This window comes from Grammomys surdaster, unplaced genomic scaffold (assembly GCF_004785775.1).
Source record: "Grammomys surdaster isolate TR1022 unplaced genomic scaffold, NIH_TR_1.0 345, whole genome shotgun sequence".
Lineage (NCBI taxonomy): Eukaryota > Metazoa > Chordata > Mammalia > Rodentia > Muridae > Grammomys > Grammomys surdaster.
Window position 1 is genome coordinate 2,994,853 of NW_021604764.1, and position 24,282 is coordinate 3,019,134.

Here is a 24,282-nt window from a genome sequence, read left to right on the forward strand (position 1 = left end):
TTTTAGAAATCTGTCCAATTCTCTTCAGTTTAACATCATGGTCACAAACATACAGGATGACAGAGACTCATCTAACTTAGAAGAAATGTTTATAATTTTCACAGTGTGAAGTGGCTCTACCCTGAATCTGGACTGAAAGTAAAATCCAACTTACTTGGTGGCATTTAGGAGAAATTGCCAATATTGTAGAAAATCTAGATCACTGTTATCAAACTTTAAAAGAAGGGCGGTAGAATCAATTTTTCAAATAAAGTCCAACATTGAATTCCAATGTCTAAAACAAAGAAAGGTCAAAGTACTCTGAATGAAACAAAGGCGGGAGACGGGGCCCACCCTCCTTCTCATCCTCTCCCATAGGCTCCTGGCGGCATCATTAGTTGTAACTCATCCACTTGCCGACTAACCATGCCTAGACTCCTCTGTACCCTGAAATAGTTTTAAGATGAAATTATCAATCTTCCTTAGGTAATTAAAGTAGAAAAAGGCATTCCTTAGAGAAATAAAGTCAATTGCCTTAAATGTTATTTTGTAAATTTGTCAACAGTTAACTTTAATTTTAAAAATATAGCAATTAATCCTCTACATTACTAAGAGTATGTAGAATATTGTTTTAAATAAAAATTTAGGCTCTGTGTGTTCATTTTTAAACATATAGAACTTATTTAACAAATTGAACTATGAAATATGAAGAAACCGCTTAACACGTTAGGATATGATGATTAGACTGTCTCAACAAACTGCCAACCTTAGGGTCTGAAATAGAATCTATAGACTAACTGCACAGGCAGCCAGGCACAGGCAGGCTCAGTGACATCCACTAACCTTGTTCTTTTTTATGACATTTATTTAGTGTGTGCATGCCACAGTGCATATATGGAGGAGATACCCATGGGGTCAGCAGATAACTTGTAGGAGTCGGTTCCACTACATAGGTTCCAAGGATCAAGATCAGGTTGTCATTCCTTTTCCTGCTGAACCATCTTGCCTGCCCAGAATCTGGTTTTTACAAGTTTCTTTGAATAGCCTCAGCTACAACCTGAAACTTCTTTCTAGATGATTGTGGTGTTCCATGCTTCTGTATTTACATCCAGAGGAAGAGGCTGGCTTGGTGAGGCTATGAGGCAGGTTTCCTCTTTGTCAGAGCATCACAGCCTTGTAGTTTCACTCGTTCAAAATTCTTTACATTTGCCCACCCTTGACTGAACCATTTCCAAGGGAGGAGTTACCAGGACTGGCTGAAGACTGAGCAGAGCCCACCCTGACCTAGGAGGGCTGTTTTCCTTGATCACATGTGAAAACAGATTGGCCATCAGAAGAGGTGATCTAAATTCCTAATGAAATAGGAGGGCAATGGAGGCCAAGTAGACAAGACTGGTGTCAGTTACATGAAGGAAGAGCTGACTGAGTTTGCCAATAGGTGGGGTACATCAGAAAACAGAAGATAAGGCAGGTCTTACAACTTGGCCTTCAACCGTTGGGTAGAAAGGGTGAGATAGGCAAGAGTGGTGAAATATCAAGTTTGGGAAGGATGATCAAGGCTCCCGCTCTTCCATCTTCAAGTGAATTTCAAGATAGCTGCTCATTTTCAATGCAATAACAGATTAGCAGACAGATAGGAGTTTAAAGGTTTTAGGGACAGACCATAACTGGAAACCGATTTGCAATCATACATACTTACGTTCATACAGATATGCATACATTCATATGCACACACATTTTTAAAAGCAACAGATACGAGTAGAAAATACATGGATATAGGAAGGAATAAACTCAAGGTAGACTAGCTGCAAACTAGGATTTACAGGTAACTGTTCAAGAAGACACAGGAAGTAGCTAGGAAATCTAAAACCAATCCCCAATGTACATGTCAGTTGACAACTCTGTCTAAAGCAGTAGTTCTCAACCCTCTCAATGCTGTGATCCTTTTACAGGTTCTCATGTTGTGATCCCTAACCATAAAATGATTTTCATTGCTACCGCATAACTGTAATTTTGCTGTTATGACATATACTATAAATATCTGTGTTTGCCCATGGTCTTAGGTAACCCCTGTGAAAGGGTCCTTGGGCCCTCAAAGTGGTCTCCACCCACAAGCTGAGAATCACTGGCCTAAAGGGAAGGATATCAGGGTAGAATCAAATGGTATCCTTTTTGAATAAGTACAAACCAAGAAATACGGTAAAAAACAAATCCCCAGGTGAATTGCAGGGGAGTGGTTACACGGCCCCTGAAATGGATGTTGATACACACATCTCAAGCTGCTCTGCTCGAGGGTATGAGGGTATCGTATCCACAGAGACCATCCCAATGGCTTCCTTTCCCCATGCAGTATGAGATAATGTGCTGAAGTGGTTGCATGTTCCTGGTGAGGGGTAGATACACAGATAAGAACAAGCCACCCAAGAGTAGGGCATCCCAAGAATCCCAGGGAGCTGTCTCCTCAGCATGGGCTCTGTAAAAGGCTTCACTGTATGATGCTATACTTTGAGCACCTTAAGAGATTTGGAAAAGCACCTGAAGGGACAGTAAAAACAGTAAGGAGTCTGAACTAAGATACACTAAGTGGAAAGGATAGTCCCTAGAGCTGTAGGGTTGCTGGAAGAAAATCAGGGCGTAGAACTGTCTATGAGCTAGTTATTGGTCACAACACAGTAAGCCCGGAGAACCTATTGCTAGCTCTTGGTTACATTTGAGAACTAGACAGTAAGTCTCTATTTGCAGAAAACACTGCATGCTTTGGCTGCAGTCCATGGAGAAAAGGAGGGTGGGACTCGGCTGGAAGCGTTCAGCCTGCTGGCTGACTTGGCAGCACAGGAGCTACTGGGGAAGAACTGCTGTGTGCTACCTGAACAGCACTAAAGTGATACACAAGAAAGACATGACCACTGGATAACAGTGGCACTACTTTTGCAAAAATATCAGCTACATGTGCAGGACATTTACTCTGTCCAAATTCTTTTTGGTTATTTTAAGCCATTAATCACCAGTTCTATCAGGTGGTTGAGAATACACATCTTTATGTCCAAAATCATTTTAAGGTATAACTTTGTATTTCAGGTCACCAACTATTTGGTGTCTGTTTACTGACTTGGGGATAGAATACAGATGAAAGGTAAGGTTGAGTGGTAAACAGGTGACGTTAAATAGCTAAAAAAAAAAAAAAATCCAAGACCATTCCCCAATGTCACGGTAGGGGGTCAAAGTGGTACAAAGACTCTATTCAAAGGGCAAGACGACTCTATTCAAAGGGCAAGACGTTTTTTTCCCTTTCAGTTTGGTTAATGTGGATACTGATACTCTATTTCTTAGTGAATAATGGATTTAAATTCATACATATTTCTAAAAACACTTTGTATATTAGCTTCAAAGGGTCCTTTATATACTAAGTTAAATCTCCCATTCTAACAGTAGGAATGGCAACAGTAACAACTTCCATAAACTTGGTTGTGTGAAATAAATGTATACAGTCGCTGAGAATACACACATTGCTAAAGTATCCAGGGCCCAGTTCCCCAATTTTAATAGAGATACAATTCTTAGAAGTGTGACCAAAGAGCAAACAGAGTCTACCAACCACTTAAGAACATTAATGGCTCAGAAACTAAGTTAATTACATTTAAAATCATTAATATTTCAAAAACACGGGTTTTAAAGGGCCTCCTTATAAATTTCAGTAAATGTTGCTTACAGCAAAAGAAACACAGAAAACATTAAAGTTTAATGTCATATAATAGAAACATCTTGTAAAATTGGATATGGAAATCTAATGAACCCCAACATCTGACTGTTTGATTAATATTAAAAAAATTTATAATTGTGGACTTTACTGGGACAATATAAGTTTCTTAAAAATCATGAATATAAAATTTAACAATAGAGGCAAAAGATAAAGACATCTGAACCAAAAGATTAGATCAAAACATTTATTTACTTATGTTTTTGTTATAAAAACAAAAATAAATCCAAGCAGATAATGAAATAAACATATTCTTTAAAGTATCCTCTCCTGGTTTCTCTGTCCTAGAATGTGGTAGAGTCCATGTTTAATGTTCCTGGAACATTCCTGGATGCTATGAAGTCTCCATCTTGTAACCATGCTTCTCCAGCTCAGCGCTGCAACAAGACAAAGATCAGTATTAGAATCTTTTTTTCTAAGCGCTTTTAAGACAGAATAACAAAATCAAGCTTGGGTCACTAGGTTAAAACATTACAAAATAGCTTTATCTGAGTTCCTAATAAAACCGGCTATAAGAAAATTGAGTATTTGTTAATATAATAATTTAAAAATATGTTTATCCTCTAATTACATTTTATTTTCATTTTCTCATATATAAACCCACTTACAAAACAAATGAAAGGCTATTTACTATCCTCCAAGAACCTTGCAAATACTAAAGTCTTATTTCTAATTTATATATATTTCTGTATACTTAAATAGAATTTAAAATATTCTTTCAGATTTAATTATTTTATGTGCATGAATTTTTGCCTACATGTATATGTACATACTGTTTGTATGCCTACTGCCCACAGAAGTCAACAGAGGGTGCTCAATACCCCAGAAATGGAATTGCAGATGGTTGTGAGCCATGTAGGTATCAGAATGAGTCTGGGTCCTCAAGAGCAACAAGTGTCAAAATCACTGAACCATCTTCCCGATCCCTAATGTAAGTTTTTGTTGGCTGTTTACCTGGCTGTTTGGCCTAAAATCATGAAAGCAAGATAGATATACTACCATTCAGCTGCATTTTTAGACACTTCAACAAAACTAAGACTTGGAAAGTTCACATAAATATCAACACTTTATCAATTGTACAATAATCCCAAGTATAAACTATATAAGGAATCAAGTAGTTCCTGTTCAACAAGTGGTGAATGTTCATATGTAAAAGTGAGTTACACACATATCATATGCCAAAATTTATTCAAAATGAATTGAAGGCCTAATAGTAAGAGTTCAGCTATGCAATTCTTCCTGAAAGACATGGGGATAAATCTTTACTATCAATTTAATAATGAGTTCTGATACCAAAAGTACAAATAACAAAAGAAAAAATAAACTTGACCATCAAAATTTTAAATTTTGAAAATGATATAACAAAGTAAAAGAGACAACCTAGCAGACTATCTGACAAGGCTGTAATACCAAGAATAAATAGACTCTCCTTTCTCCCAAATGTTACACACAGTCAAGAAGTACACAAAAACCTTAGTCATCAGGGAAATTAAAATAGAAATTACAAGGAGATACTGCTTTGTAACCTTCACTTACAAGATTTAAAGAAAAATAAATGAATAATAACATGTTTTATCATTGCTATTGGGAAAACTTTTCAGCGATTATAGACAAGTCTGACAGTTCTTCCAAAAGTTAAAACAGAATTACCATACAACCTAGAAATGTCACTTCAAATTCCCCCAAACCTGAAAATAGTGCTCAAATACATGCCCATGTGTGTTCATAGCAGCACATTATACAAAGCATATAAAAAGTAAAAATATCCCCATACTGGCAAGCACATAAAATATGGTATATCCTACATTAGAAAATTATTAAGTTATAAAAGACAATGAAGTACTGCTATATACTACCATATTCCTGAATTTGGGAAAGACTATGCTAAGTAAAGAAGCTAGATACACAAAGACATATCTTTTATAGTAGAGTTTATATTAAATGTTCAGAATAGGCAAATCAGGTGAACTTTTATCAAATAGAATAAAGTAGACTGCTATAACTCCAATCTCCAAAAACAAGAATCACTTATTGAATTCTCAAATTACTTCTATTATTCTAATTTCTGCTCAGTTATTGAACAGTCTGAAAATAAATGTTGACAGGATCCAATTCATGAAAAATAGTAAATATGCTTCTATTTAACTACCTTTTTAGAAGAAACTTAAGTTGTATGCAATTTCTCAAAATATTCCTGTTTAGAAATCCAAAATAACGAAAGAATCATCTCAAAACTTTTAAGAGGACAACTATCCGTGGAAGCTGGATATTCCATGTTTAAAATTAATACTGAACTACAATTAAAATGTGGCTGAAAACCTACCGTAACTGATTGGAGAAGTCATCTTCTACATTGTCATCATCCCAGTTATCCTCCCAGACATGTGCATCTTCATCTTCATCTAAGCCAGCCCAGTCTGAAAATGAAAACAGATATCTAAGTAACAGATATCTCATAGGTTATTTCCACAAACATAAAATTTGCCATTAAGTACCCCTGCAACTCAAAAATAAAAAACAAAACACTAACAATTTACCTAAGAAAGACTGTAATCTTCCCCTACACATCTGCAGTGTTTGCTCTCTTGCTCTCACCTCCTCCATACATAGCAGTGTAGCTGCGCACAATGAACTCAAGTGATTTTGTCAGCACACATCGGCCTCATGCAAACTCAACCAGGTCAAATGCAACATCAAGTCATCCAACGTCAAGCCAGGATGTGGACGTGGGTTCCTAGGCCTAGCTGAGGAGCTACTGGCAAGTAATAGCTGCTTTGAGAGTAAGAGCCATTTTTATTGTTGTTGGTGGTGGTTTTTGTTTGGGGCCTATAGTAAGTTGACCATGCTCCAGAGGAAGCACATACTGGACTTGATGGGTGGAGGAAAAAGATACAAAGTTGAGTAGGGTGGGGAAGGAGGTAGATCTAGGAAGAATTTGGGGGAAAGAATGACTATGATCAAAATAACACTGTATGAAATTTTCAAAGAACTAAAAAGAAACATATTCAAATTACAAGCTACCACTAATATTTAGCAATCAGAACGCAATACATAACTCAGAAGTGTTTTGAGAGAGGATCTCATACAGATCAAGAGTGGTGTTAAATCCATTGTGTTGGGGAGCATGGCCTTGCATTCTTCATCTTCCTGCCTCCATATCCTAGGTGCTGAAATGACAGATGCACACCAGGAAGCCCCACCTGACTTTTGATAGAAGGAAAAACCTAAGTAGGTACAGGGGGAGAGAGAGAGTACTGCTGTTTTTACTTTAATTTTTGTTCTTTTTCCTCTTTCCTTTTGGCTTAGAACTAGAAAAACACCCATGTAAGTATCTCTAGGCATTCTTACAGAGAGTAATTGTCTACTGATGGGTTGGAGAGATTGCTCAGTAAAGTGTGCATGCCTAAGGAACTGAGTTCAGACTCAGCACCTGCCCTGGCAGATGTCTGTAATACAGATGAGTTCCTGGGCTCAGCGAGAGGGCATGGAGTTAAGAAGAACAGAGAAAGACTGCTGATATTCAACTGTGGCCTCAGCACACCTGTGTACACACATCTGCATATATGTGTACACACACATAAAAAGAACTTCTATTGCTAAAATAATACTAAAAGTACAGAAGCTCCCAAACAATTATTCAAGCAAAGTACTAATCAGTTAGCTTTATACGACCAAACATTTAGTTAGTACTTCTAGGAAGTGACCTCCAAAATCTTTTTCTTTGTGCTTTTGAATACTAACTCATAGAATGCCTGAATTAGGAACTGCATCCCTAATTTACCCTCTACTTTTAGTATATCCTTCAGTAATAGTTCAGAAATACACTGCTGATTTCCAAATATATCTCCACTGTTAAAACTATCCTTTACACCTTCTAATTCTACATGTAACTGACTCTTGACACTAATCTAAAATCTAACTGGCCTAGAGATGGAAAAGCAGAGAAATTTCTTTTCTATACATGCACCAAATTCTGTTTATTTAGCTTCTAAAATAATTCTAAAATTGATCTTCTATTCCTTTTTTTGTTTTTCTGTTTTTCAAGACAGGGTTTCTCTGTATAGCCCTGGCTGTCCTGGAACTCACTCTGTAGACCAGGCTGGCCTCGAACTCAGAAATTCACCTGCCTCTGCCTCCCAAATGCTGGAATTAAAGGCATGTGCCATCACTGCCCGGCTCAATCTTCTATTCCTATTACCTTTAATCTAGAATGAACATTCACACTAGACAAGATAAATCCCTGTTGCTGAAGACACCATGCAATTAGGGCACATGAACCAGAAGACTTGAACTGGCTGTGATCTGAAAACATTCACCTCCTGCCTGAGGAATATATTTCACAGTATCAGAAGGTGCCATGCAAGCTTCCAAAGGAAAGGAACCAATAGTCCTACCCAGCTATGCTACTTACCTATGAACCACAGGATGACCAGCCTGATACCATAACCCTAAGCAAGTTTGATGGTAAGCCAAATGCTCTAGAATTGGACTTAAGGCCTTCTGAACAGGAGGGAAATCATGCTTGGGGCTAAAAAATCAGCCAACTATCCAAGGCTAGTGAAGTCATGGGTCTCGGAGGAGAATCTATAGCCACCACTCTACTAAAGCAGCACAACCAACCCCTAATTACATTCTAAATAGTTGTACATGTACCCACAGATAAGTTCTCCTTATCACAGAAATTGCTTTCAACAAATGGAGACTATTACAAAAAACCCCAACTGATCAAATACAGACAGCAAATGACTGACTGTCCAGCCCCAAATGATACATCTGCAACACAATTCCTAACGTTCAGGGATCATTCCAGAACAGAGGGCACAAAGATTGTAAAGCAGAGGAATAGGAGGTCTGCTGTGAGATTGTGTCTCTTTACAATGTCAGAAACTACACCTGTGAAGTCCCACCAACAAGGCTGAGACCTGAACAAGAACACCAATAGTCCTGCTAACATGGAAGGGGAAAGCTCATAAGGCCTCAACAATAAAGCGCTACAGACAACTAAGGAGTGCTAAGAGCTGGACAAGTGTCCCCAATGCCAAATAGCCCTGAAAACATGCATGTACAAGTGACATTAGACAGATTATGGGTTGTACTTATGTATTTAGGAACACACCATCATCACTACCACCACCACCACCCCCCACCATCACCACAACCTCCTCCTCTTCCTCCTCCTCCTCCTCCTCTTCCTCCTCCTCCTTTCTCTCCACCTCCACCTCCACCAAAAACAAGAACAAGAATTTGAAAGAGAGCTGGGGAGGGGAGGATTATAAGACAGAAACAGAAGGGAGAACGATGTATTATATTATAATCTCAAAAAAAACCATTAAAAATAAAAACCCCAAAATATCCACAATATTATTTTTCATTTGTTCCTTCTACTTTAGATCCTGATGAAAATTTAGCCTTCAAGGGAATGACACTTTGACCAGCCCTACCCCCCAACCCCCCCAGTCTTTTTCTGTCATTTTAATGACACCAAACTATCCCCAAAACAAAAATAGATGCCCCTGAACTCCTGCTTAGGTTTATACAACTGCTATAATCCTGACTGACACACTGTACAGGTTAACACATTTGTTTTAAATAAGATTACTTTTCCAGGTGTGGTAGTGTCTACCTGTAATCCTAGCACTAAAGCAGAAGGAGAAGTTCATGAATTCGAAGCCAGCTTTAGAAAAGTCCTGTATGAGAAGTATCAAAAATAAAGTTGTGTGGGTTGGGGGTGGGAGTGGGATACGACAAAAAAAATTTTGAACATTCAAATCTACTCACAGTTTCTTCATGTTTGTCATGTGTCTTTATGCATACTATATAATGAAGAATGACCCATGAGATCTTAATTTTTAATTAGCTCCTCATTTTACATTTGATATTTTGAAATGACTTAACCCTTTCGTTGGTGTACGTGGGGTACACATGGGAGTGTGGGAATGCACAGGTGCACGTGTGGAAGTCTGGGGCACTAGGATGCTGAGGGTCAAACATTCGATGTTGTTATCTTTATACCAGCTTTTGACCTCACTCACTACTTGACGTATACTTCTTCACTTAATCCAAACACTATTCATTTAGTCACCATTATAAAGGCTATCATAGCTTCTTGAAGAAATGGTTGATTTCAAATCTGTGACATGCAAACCACCAGGCAAGTTAGATTGATTTTTAATGCTAGAAGAATGTCAAAGCTCAGAGTTTTCCTGAAACAAGTAACACTGAACTAGGAAAAACAACAACATGTCCTTTTACAACAAATACCAGACAGAAAAACAGATAATATTCTTTACAGTTACATTTGTGTAAGTACAAAAAAATGACAGAAATGATCATTTTGCAAAACTTCATTGCAAATTAGCAATGAAGATCACTAACCACTATTAAAATTATGGAATGAAAAATGGGTAGATAACAAACAGGACAGATTGCTTACTCATTATAAAGGGGAAATTGGTGAGGCATAGCCATTGTCATCTTAGCCAAGTGCACAAACAGTATCTCTACTAAGTTAGAACAATGTAGCACGTGCTTCTTAATGTCAGCAGTAATAGATACTCATCACCCCTACAGACCTTGGATACAGTTAATTCTGAATCTATAAGACAAAAGAGAAGCTGAGACTTTCTATATCTGGCCTCTTCAATGAAGTCATCAACAAAGGGCCCAGGAGTGGCACCACCCACAGCAGGCTGGGCCCTCCCACATCAATCATTATTTAAGGAAATGATCCAGAGGCTTGCATACAGGATAAAATGATAGAGACATTTTCTCAGTTGAACTTTCCTCTTCCAAGACGGCCCTAATTTGTGTCAAGTTGACAGAAAACTCATCAGCACAAAAACCCACCTGTGGTAAATACAACCTCTAGAATTTTGAGTATCACAACATTAACACCCTGGGCAATAATTAGTTAAAATATGTCTCAGTTCCTTAGGAATAAGATCTACTATATCTGCCTCTGTAATTCTAAATAACAAGTAGCACTTAGCATATGAACAAGGTTATAGAACATGTACAAAATCCTAAATCACAAGAATAAAATCTGATCCTGTATATTTTTGATTTTCCCTCCCTTCATCCAAAACCCAGTAACTCTTGGGTAGTTTCTGAGTCTGTCCTAATCATGAGGCTCATCTTACTAGTGGCCTATTAGAAACAAAGACCAGAACCCACATAGGTCTGCATCAAGTCCTTTGAGTATATATTATGGCTTCAGTTCAGTATTTTTTGGTGGGATTTCCCAGTGTGAATGAGTGGGTCTCTGTTTCTTGTGCCTTCTCTTGGGCTCTTCTCCTGTCTCTTGAATCCAGTTCTAAAGGTTTGTATTTTATTTTGTTTTACCTTATTTTGTTATTATTATCCCTTAGAAGCCTATTTGTTTTCTAATGAGAAATGGAAAAAGAATGGCTCCAGATGAGAAAGGAGGAGGGGAGGAACTGGGAAGGGACATCATAATGAAGATATGTGTACACACACACACACACACACACACACTGAATAAAAGGAGAAGAAAAAAGGAAAAAACAGCTAAAAGGTTTCAGTCTTACAGTTTGATTTTTTTTTTTTTTTTTTTTTTTGGTTTTTCAAGACACGGTTTCTCTGAGTAGTTCTGGCTGTCCTGGAACTCACCCTGTAGACCAGGCTGGCCTCGAACTCAGAAATCCGCCTGTCTCTGCCTCCCAAGTGCTGGGATTAAAGGCGTGTGCCACCACCACCTGGCAGTCTTATGGTTTGAATCTGAAATATTCCAAACGTTTAAATTTTGATCTGTAGCCTGTGGCACTTCTCTGAAGGCTGTAGAGCTTCTAGTAGGTAGACTTGGCTGGTTGAAGTACATCACCAGGAGTGGACTTTGGAAGGTAGTCCAGTTGAGCTTTCTACCTTTCTTAAGGACAATCATGTGAACAAGTCCCTACCTCATACACCAGGGGCCATGCTTTCCCTGCTATTATGGGCTGACATCTCCCGGAATCTGTGAGCTAAAATAAAATTTTCCTACCATAAATTGTTCTGTCAGGTAACATTCTGTCAGCATGGAGAAAATAACACAGATCTCAGAAGAGAAAAAAGGAAAGAAGGAAAGAAGGAAAAAGAAAGGAAGGAAGGAAAGAAGGAAGGAAGGAAGGAAGGAAGGAAGGAAGGAAGGAAGGAAGGGAAAGAAAGGATGCATGCATAATTTGACTTTTTTCTGTACATAGGTAATAGATTTAAAACTATTCAACAGTGGCTCACAAAGGTTATTATTCCAGTTACATACTTATATTTTTCTGAGAACAGAAAGAAGAAAAGTACTTTCATTTCCTTCTTCCCACAAACCAAAAGAGAAAAGAAATCTGGAAGACATTACAGCTATTCTTCCTCCTTCAACCACCACAGTCACATCTTTTCTCATTTTAATTCCCAAATATCTTAAATTGTTCACCTCTTCCCTACACTTATCACAGGCACGTCACTTTTGGTGAGATTATTTCCTTTGTGGACTACTACTGTGCCTTTTACTGTCAACAACACCAAGAGACTACTGTGTGAAATCATGAAAAGGGGTGACAGATGCTAGGATCAAACTTTAAATACAACAGGAGCTTCCAAGAAGAGACATGGCTCAGCAGCTAAGTGCTTATAGTTCTTTTAGAAGACCCAAGTTTGGATCTCAGCACCCACAGCTCATAATCATGTTTAGTTCCAGCTCTGGGGATACTGACAGTTTCTTCTGGTCCTCTGTGGGCACCTGCGTGCAGGTAGCATATACTCACATAGGTGCATACACATAAATAAAAAAATAGTAATGTTTAAAGGAGCTTCATTTCAGTCAGTAGATGTTTCTCTACATCACAAAGATCAATGTGATTGGTTTTAATCTTTAATTAAAATGGGACAAAGCCTCCAAATAACCCCAGATCTGTTTATAAACATCTAGTTTCTTGAAAGTCAAGCTTGTAATAGAACAACTGAATTTATTAATAATTTGCTGATAATATTCGTTTCGCTCCTTCACAGTCCCTCTAGTCTCACTGTATGGACTGTAGTTCTATGGCGCTCCTTCACAGTCCCTCTAGTCTCACTGTATGGACTGTAGTTCTATGGTCATTTAGTAATCTAACTAGTTTCCCCCTAAAGAAATGTTATCATTAAATCCTTCCTTATTAAAAATCAAAGGAAACTACTTCATTTAATTGCCTTACAACAAATTTAGGCTTTCTACTTGAAGTTTTTATAAAATGCTCAAGACATGACTATTTAAAAATTACTGATATTTGGAACTAGAACAGGTCTTAAAAATCACTCTACATTACCCTTTTTGGTTTGAGAATAATCACCCATTACCACAATCAAAACCAGATGAAGAGAAGGCTGCCTCACAAAAAGATATTAACTTTTTAAAACCAATCTTCCACCCTCCCGTCTTAAAACCCTGGTTGTAAATATGCTGTTTGGCTAGAGCACGGAAACAGGAAATGTCAAATACCTGTTGAGGTCCTTTCAAGAGTGTATACAATCAGACCTGAGGGAGTTTAAGTTAAAAACAAAATTAGCTAAACAGTAATCGGAGCAAAGACTCCACACTACGTTTTTGAGAAAGGGTGTGTGTGCATGTGCGTGTGTGCATGTGCGATGTCAGTAAACCTACATACAATAGAAGAATAAGTAAAGCCACTTCAGCATCAAGCCAACAGTCAGCCTAAAACACTTCCAACTAAATAATTTCCTGTTAAGTAAGCAGTTTCCATTTGTACTGGCCCCTAAGACGGAAATGATCATGTGTGGAAAGACCTAACTTAAAAATATAAAATAATAAAGATATATTACTTTTTGATGCAGCTTATGTATGAAGTCTTTCAAAAGCACTGCAGAACCTTAATTGTCTTCTAAAGCAATTGCCTTTTTAGAAACGATAAAATTATAGGGTTCCAGAAACTATTAATCCAAATTATTATTTGATTCAAAATGTTGATTTTAATATTGTTATTACTTGGTGTCATTCAAATGTCTCCATGATGGCTTTACTTCTTTTAACTTTGTGAGAGGGGAACAAAAAACTTGTTAATTTGTAACCAAATGCTTCAGAGAATCACCAACAAGAAATGTAACTGAGTTGGTAATATGTTTTATGAAGTGCCAATTCTTAATCTGAAAAAGTCAAAATTCTTAACCTAAGTCTTTGTTTCTTTAAAATGGTGTGATTTCTAATGTATCTCAATGAATACAGATGAGCACTTTAAACAGCCTCCTCATGCTTTAATAGGAGAGACAGTAAAGGGCAGAAATAAAAGTTCTTTGAAAAATAAAATGTCTCACAAAGCAAGGAAGGCAAGAAATACCACAGGCAAGTCTTGAGCATTCATGAAAATAGCTCTTTCTCCTTGGTAATTTTAGAAATGACACTTTATGTAAGTATGTCTACATATGTGGGTGCACAGCCGAGGTACACATGTGGAGGTCAGAAGACTACTCAGGAGTTGGTTCTCTCCTTCGACCATAAGGTCCTAGAAATCAAAAGCACAACATCAAGCTTGGTGGCAAGTGCGTTTACTCACTGAACTAGCTACCTTGCATGCTGATTCCTTGGTATTCTTACATAGGTTTTATAACTTTATCATCTATTGGTTACAAAGACAGAAATGCTGGATCAAATTCTTCACTAGACTTCTTCTTATCTACATTTATCTATTTACTGTGTGTGCATGAAGGCACCTCCCACAGTGAGCATATGGCAGTCTGAAGACAACTTAGGTGGATTCTGGAGAGTAAGTTCAGGTCACTGTTAGGCTTGGCAGTAAGCACCTTTAACCTGCTGTGCCATCCTGTTTAACTTAAGAAATACCTTTCTTTTGAATTACAATTATTAAATATTTTAATTATTTGATAAAAACTTTAGAAAAATTAATCATATTTGCAAATCAGGATATAACATCTATTCTACAGAGGAACTAACAGTTTTGCTTAGTAAATAAAATTATGTACTGACCTTGTTCTGTGAAAAGATTAGTAGAGTTTAAATACCTCCAAATATTATTTTCAATATATATAAATCCTCTATAGCAAATACAAAAGTTATATATCTTGTTACTCATGTCATTTCTGAATGCATAACATGGGTACTTTGCAAGAAGTATTTGAATTGTGTTTTAATATTTAGTTAGAGCACAAAATTGACAGTTTTACTTATTTTAAAGTCTTAAGGGACGCCTTATTATATGTAATGTTGTCCTTTAACATATCAATGAATATACAGTTTTAACTTCAACATTAACTGTATTGCTAGAATTGTGATTAATGAATTATAGCTATTTACTTCAATGTGTCTGCCTTCAGATGTGTACTGTTTTTAAAAAAAAGTACCATATTTTTTATAACAATTGGAAATAAATTTCTAGTAATTCTAAATTTAAGACTTTGTCTCAAAGTTAGCTTTCTTCTCATTTGACAAAAAAGAACTATATTTGTGACTACCTTTAAATTTTAAAGAACTGAGACCACCAAATATCTCATCTATTGCACTGACATCGGGGTCAAAAAGCTGCTTCTTAGAAAATGTTTTTAATGTCCTCATCTCCTAGCGTATGTTAAAAAAATGAAATATGCTCCCTTGGAGAAAACGGGGGAGAAATGAGAGTGATGAATGTAATCAGAATGTGCTGTATAAAATTCTCAAAGAAAACAATACAAATATTTAAAAAGAAAAAAAAAACCAATGAAACTGAATTTCACCAAACAGAAAAATATGTATGCATATGCAGAGCATCACATGATGAAAGTATATCAAACTGCACACTTACTATCAAGTGAACTTAAATAAACCAGAGCAATTACAAACTACTATGACACAAATGTGAGAATGGAGCGCACGGACTCTCTCCTCCTTTAGATTACAAAACCAGAATGAATTCTTTTCAAAACTTTGATTTCTATAGGTAACCCCTATGCAAGCACATCTATAGAATATTCTCCACTCTAATGTCCGTTGAGTAGACAAGGGACCCAGCCCAGTACCCCTGTCCTCCCGGGGCTTTAGCGTCCATAAGCAACAGCAGTCCATCAAGGACGGTGCTCCTCAGCCACCGATGAGCAGCTCCTGGCCACGGTGGCAAGGAGTCTAAAATGTCTCATGCTCCAGTAACCTATATTACAGCCACTTATAATTATCTTTGTCAAATAAATTCTTTTCATCAATAACACGTATTTGACAGAATGTTTCCACTTTGTTCACTTTATTAATCAGTACCTTCAGTTTTACTTAATTTAATAGAAGTGCCAGGGATCACTACTCTCAAAATGCCCTTAGGACTTAAACTCTTACCTCAAACTCTGACCCTGCTTCTTACTACTCAGTGCTGTTCAAACTGAGCTCCATCATCTATTTCTTGGGCACAAAAGTGCAAAATCAAACCCCTCAGTCTCTTATTAATTCCTGGCACTCCATATATAACTAGCAGACCAATATTAATCAATCGGCTTCCTGATATTCCTGCTTTTCATCCTCACCTCACTCCTAATAACCTACTGGAGACCCTTCTTATCTGAGTTAGTTCAACAATTTACTACTTAGTCCACCTGACTTTGGTCTCTATCATTCTAAATTAATTCTGCTGGCTTAATAGCTCATAAATAGTTTAGTGTCTATACAAAAACTCAAATGCCTCATTGTCAAAAGCAAAATAAGCAAATAAAAAATAAAAAACCCACACAAGCACTTCAAATCTACCTAAGAATGAAGTCCAAAATAATTCTGACTTAAAAGATTTCCAAGATCAGATCTCTAGTTACCAACGTTTACAAATACTACTTCTTATTTCCATATTTCCATAAATAAATAAATAAATAAATACTTTTAAAAATTACTGACAGGGAGAGGGGCACATGCTACATTATATAGAGACCAGGGGACAACTGAGGACAAGTTGGTGGAGTCTATTCTCTCATTCCACCTTCATGTGGCCTCCAAGTGAGGCTTACAGAGCAAATCTTCACCCATACCACCAGCATTAGATCATCTACAAGTAATAAATACATATGTATTTTCGATTCCAAGCATTTACTTACGCATTCTTTTGGAAGCCCCTTTTTTACATTTTAATCTCTCTCTCTCTCTCTCTTAAAGATTCATTAATTATTTGTATGAATGTTCTGCCTGAATGCATGTGCACAATATGCATGGCTGGTGCCCTTGGAAGTCATAAGAGGAGTCAGATCCCCTGGAACTAGAGTTGCAGGTAGTTCTAAGCTGCCATGGAGGTGCTGGGAATTCAACCCAAGTCCTCAGCAAGACATGCTCTTAACCAGAGAGCCAACTGTTCACTCAATTCCATTCCTTAAATTATCTGTTCCAACAGTCCTAACTCGTGTTTTAAATCCATGAAAGTAACTAACTAACACTCTCTCACTCTCTCTCTCTCTCTCTCTCTCTCTCTCTCTTGAATTGTGGTTGAACTTAACATTTAGCTAAGTTTTAATATTCCAGTACACACACACATACACCCCTCTACAGAAGAAGGAAATGGAAATCTCACTCAGAAGCACAACAAATAATATAGACTAAACCACAATTGTCCCCGTTTAACAGGGATGTGGGTATGGATGGGGCTGGAGTAGGAGGGAGCCTTAAGGGACTCTTCCTGGAATAGGCATTTCCCAAATTAAAGCACTCTGTTTGGTGACAAAACCACTGGTCCTTATTCCTCAGCATTTATAGTCTTTATTAAATTCAAACACAGATCCTGTAGAGTTGAAATTTGCTTCAGTACAGTATCTATCTAGTGTGACCCCAGTTATTTTATAAGCCCTGGGTAAAAAGTCTACACCTCACAGAGATGTAAGAGACTATGTAAAACTTTAGGACAATGGCAACTAAAGTCATTTTCTCTCTCTATTCCTCAGTAACAGATTTATAGGAGGCAACTAGTATATATCAAATGAATAAATCATTTGTTACATGTTAACTACAGAAGCATTTGTAGGATTAAGAAGTTCAAGTAGAGAAACTTTCAGAATAAAAACAGCTACCGAATTGGATAAAGATATTTGGTGAACTTTAAACACTTCAAAAGAAGATCATATAACTTTTGCAATTTTTACTTCTTTTAATATTTTCATAATTCAGTTTTCAATGATCAAAACTTAACGACCAGGTAGTAATGTTAAACACTACAAAAAACACTACAAATGCCTGTTGTTTGCTCAGCCTGCATAAACACTAAAACAGTCACATGGTTTTCAAAGAATTTGTGCTGTCTAACATTCTGGTCTAATTTTCATATCCCTAAGCAATGTATACTATGTATATACAAAGTATGCTACTTATATATAGCTATATATTTCATGTGTTTTTAAATTTTATATGAATAGCACTCTACGGGGAGTTGGGGGGTGGGAGATAATTCAGACTGAATGAGGTCATGAAAGTGGGGACATCATGATATGGAATACAGAAAAAGAGAAGGCAGCTTTCCTCATCACTAGAAATGACCGTCAAAACCTGTCTCAGAAGACTGAGAAAATAAAATTCTGTTGTTTAGGCCATCAGTCTATAGTATTTTCTTATGGCAGCCCAAGCAGGCTAGTACAATTAGAAAAACCTTTCACAACTCAAATTACTATACATAAATCATAGACAAAGAAACTAAAGATTAGGGTTAGCAATTCGAGGAAAAGTATGAAAGTTAATCTCCCTCAAAAAATAAAAATCAATAGAAAAGAAGGGGCTAGGAGATAGCTCAGTCGGGTAAAAATGCCTGCAGTGCAACCACAAAGACCTGAATTTGGCTCCTCAGCACCTAGGGAGACCCTGGAGTGTGATGGCCTGTACTTGTAGTATTGGGGAAGAAGAGAAGATCCCGACGGCTTGCTGGACACCTAGTCTTGCCAAACTGATGAGTTTCAGGTTCACCGAGAGACCCGGTTTCAAAGTAAGACAGACAAGGTTGCCCCTGGTGCCAACTTTGGGCCTCCATATAGATATGCACACATCACATACAACTAAAAGAAAAAGAATGAAAACGACTCAACATAAAATGACAGACTCTCACTTTTCACACATCAGATTGGCAATGACTAAAATGTTCAATATTTGGTACAAGAAAGCTTAATAAAGAAAATATGAATTATAAATGGAAATATGTTTCAGTATAACTCTTCTCAGAAGGAAATTTAAGAATGTATGTTTAAATTTAAAATGCACCTGCTTTTGGATGAGGTGTCCAAGGTAATGAAAGAGAACATTTCTATGACAAGGCAACATCTGTGGTCAATGTCTCCCAGCCTGGAGAGAAGGAAGAAGTCATCCACACTGGAGTGAGGGAGAGACAGGGAGAGCTCTGTCATACGAAGGCTAAGCCCAAAAAAAGTGAGCAGAGCTTTGCAGGCCAGCAGAAAAGTGGGTAACAATGCACAACACATTTAAGATAACTGTTGAAAAGACAAACAAAAGAGCTACCAGGAACCCGTGGTTCTTCAACTCCAAGTGGAGGATCTAAAACTTGTGGCTTTACACATAGACACATTCATATAACTGCATGGTCTCTTGTTCCTTCCACTGAGAGCAGTAACACCCTAAAAACAATGAGCATAGCTACAATCAAGTTCCTGTTTCCACTCCAACCAAAGCAGGGAAATACAAGATTGGCCTCAAGCATCTTGTGTCACATGATAGCAAATGTAGAGAGAATAATGACATGTAAAAAACCACACACACACACACAAGCCTGAGATTTTCATATTCATATCAAAAGGTAAGAATAAAAAGAATAAAATAATAATTCCTTAAGAATCCATTGAGGGGCTGGAAAGATGGCTCAGCGGTTGAGAGCACTGACTGCTCTTCAGAAGGTCCTGAGTTCAATTCCCAGCAACTACATGGTGGCTCACAACCATCTGTGATGGGATCTGATACCCTCTTCTGGTGTGTCTGAGGCCAGCTACAGTGTACTCATATACATAAATAAATGAATAAATAAATCTTTGAAAAAGAAAAAAGAAAAAAGAAAAAGAATCTATCAAGCCAGGTAGTGGTGACACACGCCTTTAATCCCAGCACTTGGGAGGCAGAGGCAGACGGATTTCTGAGTTCAAGGCCTACACAGTGAGTCTACAGAGTGAGTTCCAGGACAGCCAGGCTACACAGAGAAATCCTGTCTCGAAAAACAAAAAAAGCACTCACCAGATGAAAAACCAAAAAAGCACTCACCAGATGTTTAGAACTCAACAAAATGCCCTACTTTGTCAGATACCAGTGAGAGGGCCTTAGTCACCCAGCAGAAGCTTCAGGAAATGGCTAGCCCACTGTCTGACTCAACAGACAGATTCTCAACTGTATCAAGGTCTTACCCAGGAATTTAATGGGACAGGGTGAAGTTGTGGGGAGTAGTGTACTCCTGATTTTTCAGTTTGTTTGCATGTGTGTATGGAAAAATTATACAACAGTTAACATAGCAGATCTCTTGCAAATCCTGTTCCCAATCTCACTTAAAATATTCTAAAAAAGCAAGACAATATAAACCAAACATCTTAGCTCTGGAAAAGAGAAAAGCAAATAAACAAAAGACTAAATGACCACTGTTTCTTCCCACTTTTATCATCCACTTCTAATTGTCAGTGAAAAGAAATCAGCAATACTTTATAATCCTTTCAATATCTGTCTGACAAGGAAAAAGTAGCTTCAAGTTTCAATTATACAATAACTTCCAATTTTATAATCCACTATGTAACCACCAACCTAACTGCATGGATAAAATTTGAAATGTTCTCACAAAGTTGTTACTTGGGTCTAACACTCTTTCTGATGGCCCCCAGAAATATATTAAAACCAGTCATACCAGAACTGTGGATGTGAATGGCTTCCTTATAAAGCCTATTCTCACTCAGCATAAACAACTTGAAATTGTGTAGAATACAGTGCACAAAGATTCTAAACATGATTTTGTAACAGCTCCGTCTGAATGACCATTATAGTGCATACCCGCCAATTAGAACAATTTTAAGGAATTGCCAATCTGACAGATTCAGACTAAACAAGGGAACTAGGGGGATAAATGGAACATTTGTTCCTTTGTACCTTCAGAGACTCATTCCAGATGTTATACTTCACATTGACGAAGACCTATTCAATGAAACAATGAGGTCCCCATGCAAACATTAACTTAAGGTTTCTTTTTAAAATAAAATTTATCTTTAAGATCACTAAATTGAAATCCCATCTAGCAGGTTCTTATCTGGGAGGAGCTGTAGCAACAACACTCCCAACAGACAAACTAGGAAAACAATTCAATGACTTGCCTGTGAAAAGCTCTACAGTGTACAGTCTACACAGAGAGTGGTCAGCCCCACCTTGGCACACTCTCAAGTAACAAGACTCTTGGAGTAAGAAATCCTATAAATGATAGAGATAACTCTAGATTGGTTTAACAAGAAAATATTTCATTTACTCTATTAGTGAGTTTGTCAATGGTGTATTTTTCATAAAGGGTGATCACAAGAAAAAATGAGTTTCCCAAAGGGAAAGCTCTTGAAAGTAAATCAGGGTACAAAACTTTAACAGAAAACTCAATACTGAAGGGTTCAAATTCTACAAGATGTTTCTAATATCCTCCCAAACAATGCAAATGCCAGGACTGGTGGTCCATGAACTACATTTCAACAGCAACAGAGAATCTATGTCATGACAGCACCAAAAATACAAAAGAACATGTTTAGTCTCAAACAAAAAGGTTCTTCAGTGTTATCTTTTTCAGATTCAACTCTTTCTTTTAGTTTATAATCAAAGGTTTTAATTTGTAAATATTTAGTAATTTCACCCCATGAATTAATCTTTATATACAGCAAAAATCTCCCTAATTTAAATTAAGGCTATGTAACTGTTAACTAGAAGAAACATAGCATGCATAACAAATGCATTTCAAATGTTACTTCTCATTCTAAATGTAAAGATTTCTCAATTAAACTAGACTCTATACATTTGAACAGAGACCAACAAATTTGGAAGATCAATAAATGACACTGCACTTACATCTCTTGTGCATTCTTTTGTCTTTAGAATCTTTGCTTTTCCTTAACTTCAATGAAATGTTTAAACACAATACAACTGTCAACACTCTAAACAGACTACTGCTCAAAATATAGGCTCTGAAGGACAGACACTATATTACAGTTGACAAAAGGTGCTGAAAAAAAAAATCTAGTACATCATCAAGCTGATAGTTACCTCTAAATTCTCTAAGTTCTCAACTAGTTATTTCAAATGGATACCTAAAGGTAATGGTTAAAGTCTGGGTGGGTGCGTTGGTCAGGAAGACCTTATAGCTTGACTCTGAGTTGGCCACTTAATGGTAAGAGTTTCTGTTTGTTTTATTTTTTTAACATGTGAACTCTACGGATTCAAGATTGGATGTTGGACTATACAAAGCAAGTGTCTTAACCGTGTAGCTTGTATGTAATAAGGAATAAAGATAAAGATCATCTGAAATATGTAGTTAGAATAAAAATCTGACCCTGCCCCCACTTAGCCAATTCTACCACAAAGTTCTGTTAGGGGATTATTAATTAACCTGAAAACAAAACACTAGACTGGGCAGATAAATTCATTACCAAAACAAAAGGTAAACTATCCCATAATCTGGTCTAAACTCCTAACTGGGAGTCTGTTCTGAATTGGTTTATGAGGTTTCATAATACACATACTAATGTTCTTTCACTAAAACTAAAATACTGCATTATATGAAAACAGACTAAATGTTCCCTCAGTGGTGTGATTTTATGCACATCGAGGTCATGGTGGGGTAACTAGGTACAATTTTTGTCAAGTGATAACTGCTGGATGCCACTTATGTGCACACGACTAACCACAACTCTCTTCCTACCATCTTCAGAAAGACAACGGTATAACTCACTTTTTAAAAACAAGGTAAAATATTTGGGAATTCTACTCAAAACAATTAGCCAATAAAGTAATCAATTTGAAAATCTAACATGGCAAAAGAGGCCTAGCAAACAGAAGATAACTGCTAAAGTTAACGACTTTGATGTAAATGAAGGCGTCTCAGTTTCATCATTTCCGTAGTGTTGACAGTGGGCCCGTATCTCGAGTGTTCCAAACTTCAGTTTCCTTATGTGAATAATGGTAAATACATTAGTATCTACTTCTTAAATTTGTGGAAATGGATTTTGCCAATACAGGCGGAAGCACTTACACTCCCATGATTATAGCAACCTCTTCAACATTAGCTACAATGAGAAAACTAAAGCATCCCTGGTATTGAAGTTAGTTTACAATGTAGATGTTTAAGAGTTTTATAAAGCTTGGGTTAACTCAAGTGACCGTACATGTAGAGGAACAGAAATTGAGGCAAATTTTGTAAAGAGTACAACCATGCATGACTCTACCATCCTACTTCACACAGGGCTCATTCACGCTGTCCTAAGAGTGGATAGCACTGGCTGACTGGGGCAATAGTGGGATTCTGATGTTTAATACCTAGGGGAGGCTATGAAACCGAAGCAAAACAAGAGACTGTGCAGATGCGTAGAGTCCCGGGCTGAAGTTAAAAGGCCACAACCTCGCTACAGCGTGGGCCCAGCTTCACCTGGTTCCTCCCAGCGACGAGGCACAAAACATAGGGTCGCGGCTTGAAGCGACGGCTACCGGGACTCGGAAGCCGAAGCCCGGGCACCCGGAGGCCGCACCGGGATCCGCGCCGCTGGGCACAGCTCATTCCCTGCAGACTCAGCGAGTAGGCCCGGCGCCGCCCCACCGGAGGCCACGGGCCCAGCGCGCGGCCAGGCGGTTACCTTCCGCGGGAAACTCCTCGAACTCATCGTCCTCTTCCAGGAGACCCAAGTCGACAGGCTGCTTCTTTTCGGACATCGCGCTGCGCCAAGCCCCACGCTGCTCAGATCGGCCGCAAAGTTGGAAGCCTCAGTACTCGCGAGTCGCCGATACAGCCAACGCCGGCGCAACCATAGAGACTAGAGGGGAAGAGCTACAGGGCAGCGCGAGGAATGCTGGGATAGCGAAGGTCCTCCCAGAGCTTCCTGCGGGTGTAGCAAGTCCTCCCGACTTCAAACAGTGAATTGTTTTGTTTTATAGTGCGTTCATTCGTTTTATTATTCATGTAGTTGCCTACATGTGAAAGATTTACAGTGTATAAAGTTACTAAAGACCAATACTTAGCTTACAATCACGAACAGAATTCTAGAAAGAGAAAGTAATATCAACTAAGAGCCAGGCCCTTAACAAACATTATTCCACTATCCAAACCTATTCCTTGAGCATGCTGTTAAATAGCTCCACATCACAGGAAACCCAGGACTAAAGGCAGCCAAAGTCTCGCATATGACAGACACTTCTGACTGTCTTCCGACGTTTCCATTGTGCTGTGCCCCTTGACCTTAGAATTGTATGTGGTAGGGGCTTTGTGTTCTAGTTGACAGGTTGATGTAAAAAAATAAACGAGTAAAAAATGATGTAAGGTTGTATTGTTGTTCAAAAAATATGATTTTGGTTTCTTTTTCTTTGTTTTAATTGTTGTGGTACATAGAAAAAACAAGACAATGACAGA

The 24,282-nt window shown here is 37.7% G+C and overlaps 1 protein-coding gene across 1 annotated transcript; it reads right to left on the reverse strand.

Moving 5' to 3' along the window:
- Positions 1-3,909: 3,909 nt before the first annotated feature.
- Positions 3,910-23,686, reverse strand: Sem1 (SEM1 26S proteasome complex subunit). The gene is made up of 3 exons (XM_028779165.1): positions 23,513-23,686; positions 6,060-6,153; positions 3,910-4,113 (listed from the first exon to the last, which is right to left on the reverse strand). The coding sequence occupies exons 1-3, from the start codon at positions 23,586-23,588 to the stop codon at positions 4,071-4,073; spliced, it is 213 nt and encodes a 70-aa protein (XP_028634998.1). The 5' UTR covers positions 23,589-23,686; the 3' UTR covers positions 3,910-4,070.
- Between the last annotated feature and the right edge of the window lie 596 nt (positions 23,687-24,282).

What these genes read in the sequence shown, in the direction of transcription:
- Sem1 (XM_028779165.1), bottom strand. Translation starts at nt 23,588, where the DNA reads ATGTCCGAAAAGAAGCAGCCTGTCGACTTGGGTCTCCTGGAAGAGGAC. An exon ending in CGAGGAGTTTCCCGCGGAAG is followed by an intron (nt 6,154 to 23,512) that starts GTAACCGCCTGG and finishes TTTCATTTTCAG; the next exon opens with ACTGGGCTGGCTTAGATGAA. An exon ending in GACTTCTCCAATCAGTTACG is followed by an intron (nt 4,114 to 6,059) that starts GTAGGTTTTCAG and finishes GTCTTGTTGCAG; the next exon opens with CGCTGAGCTGGAGAAGCATG.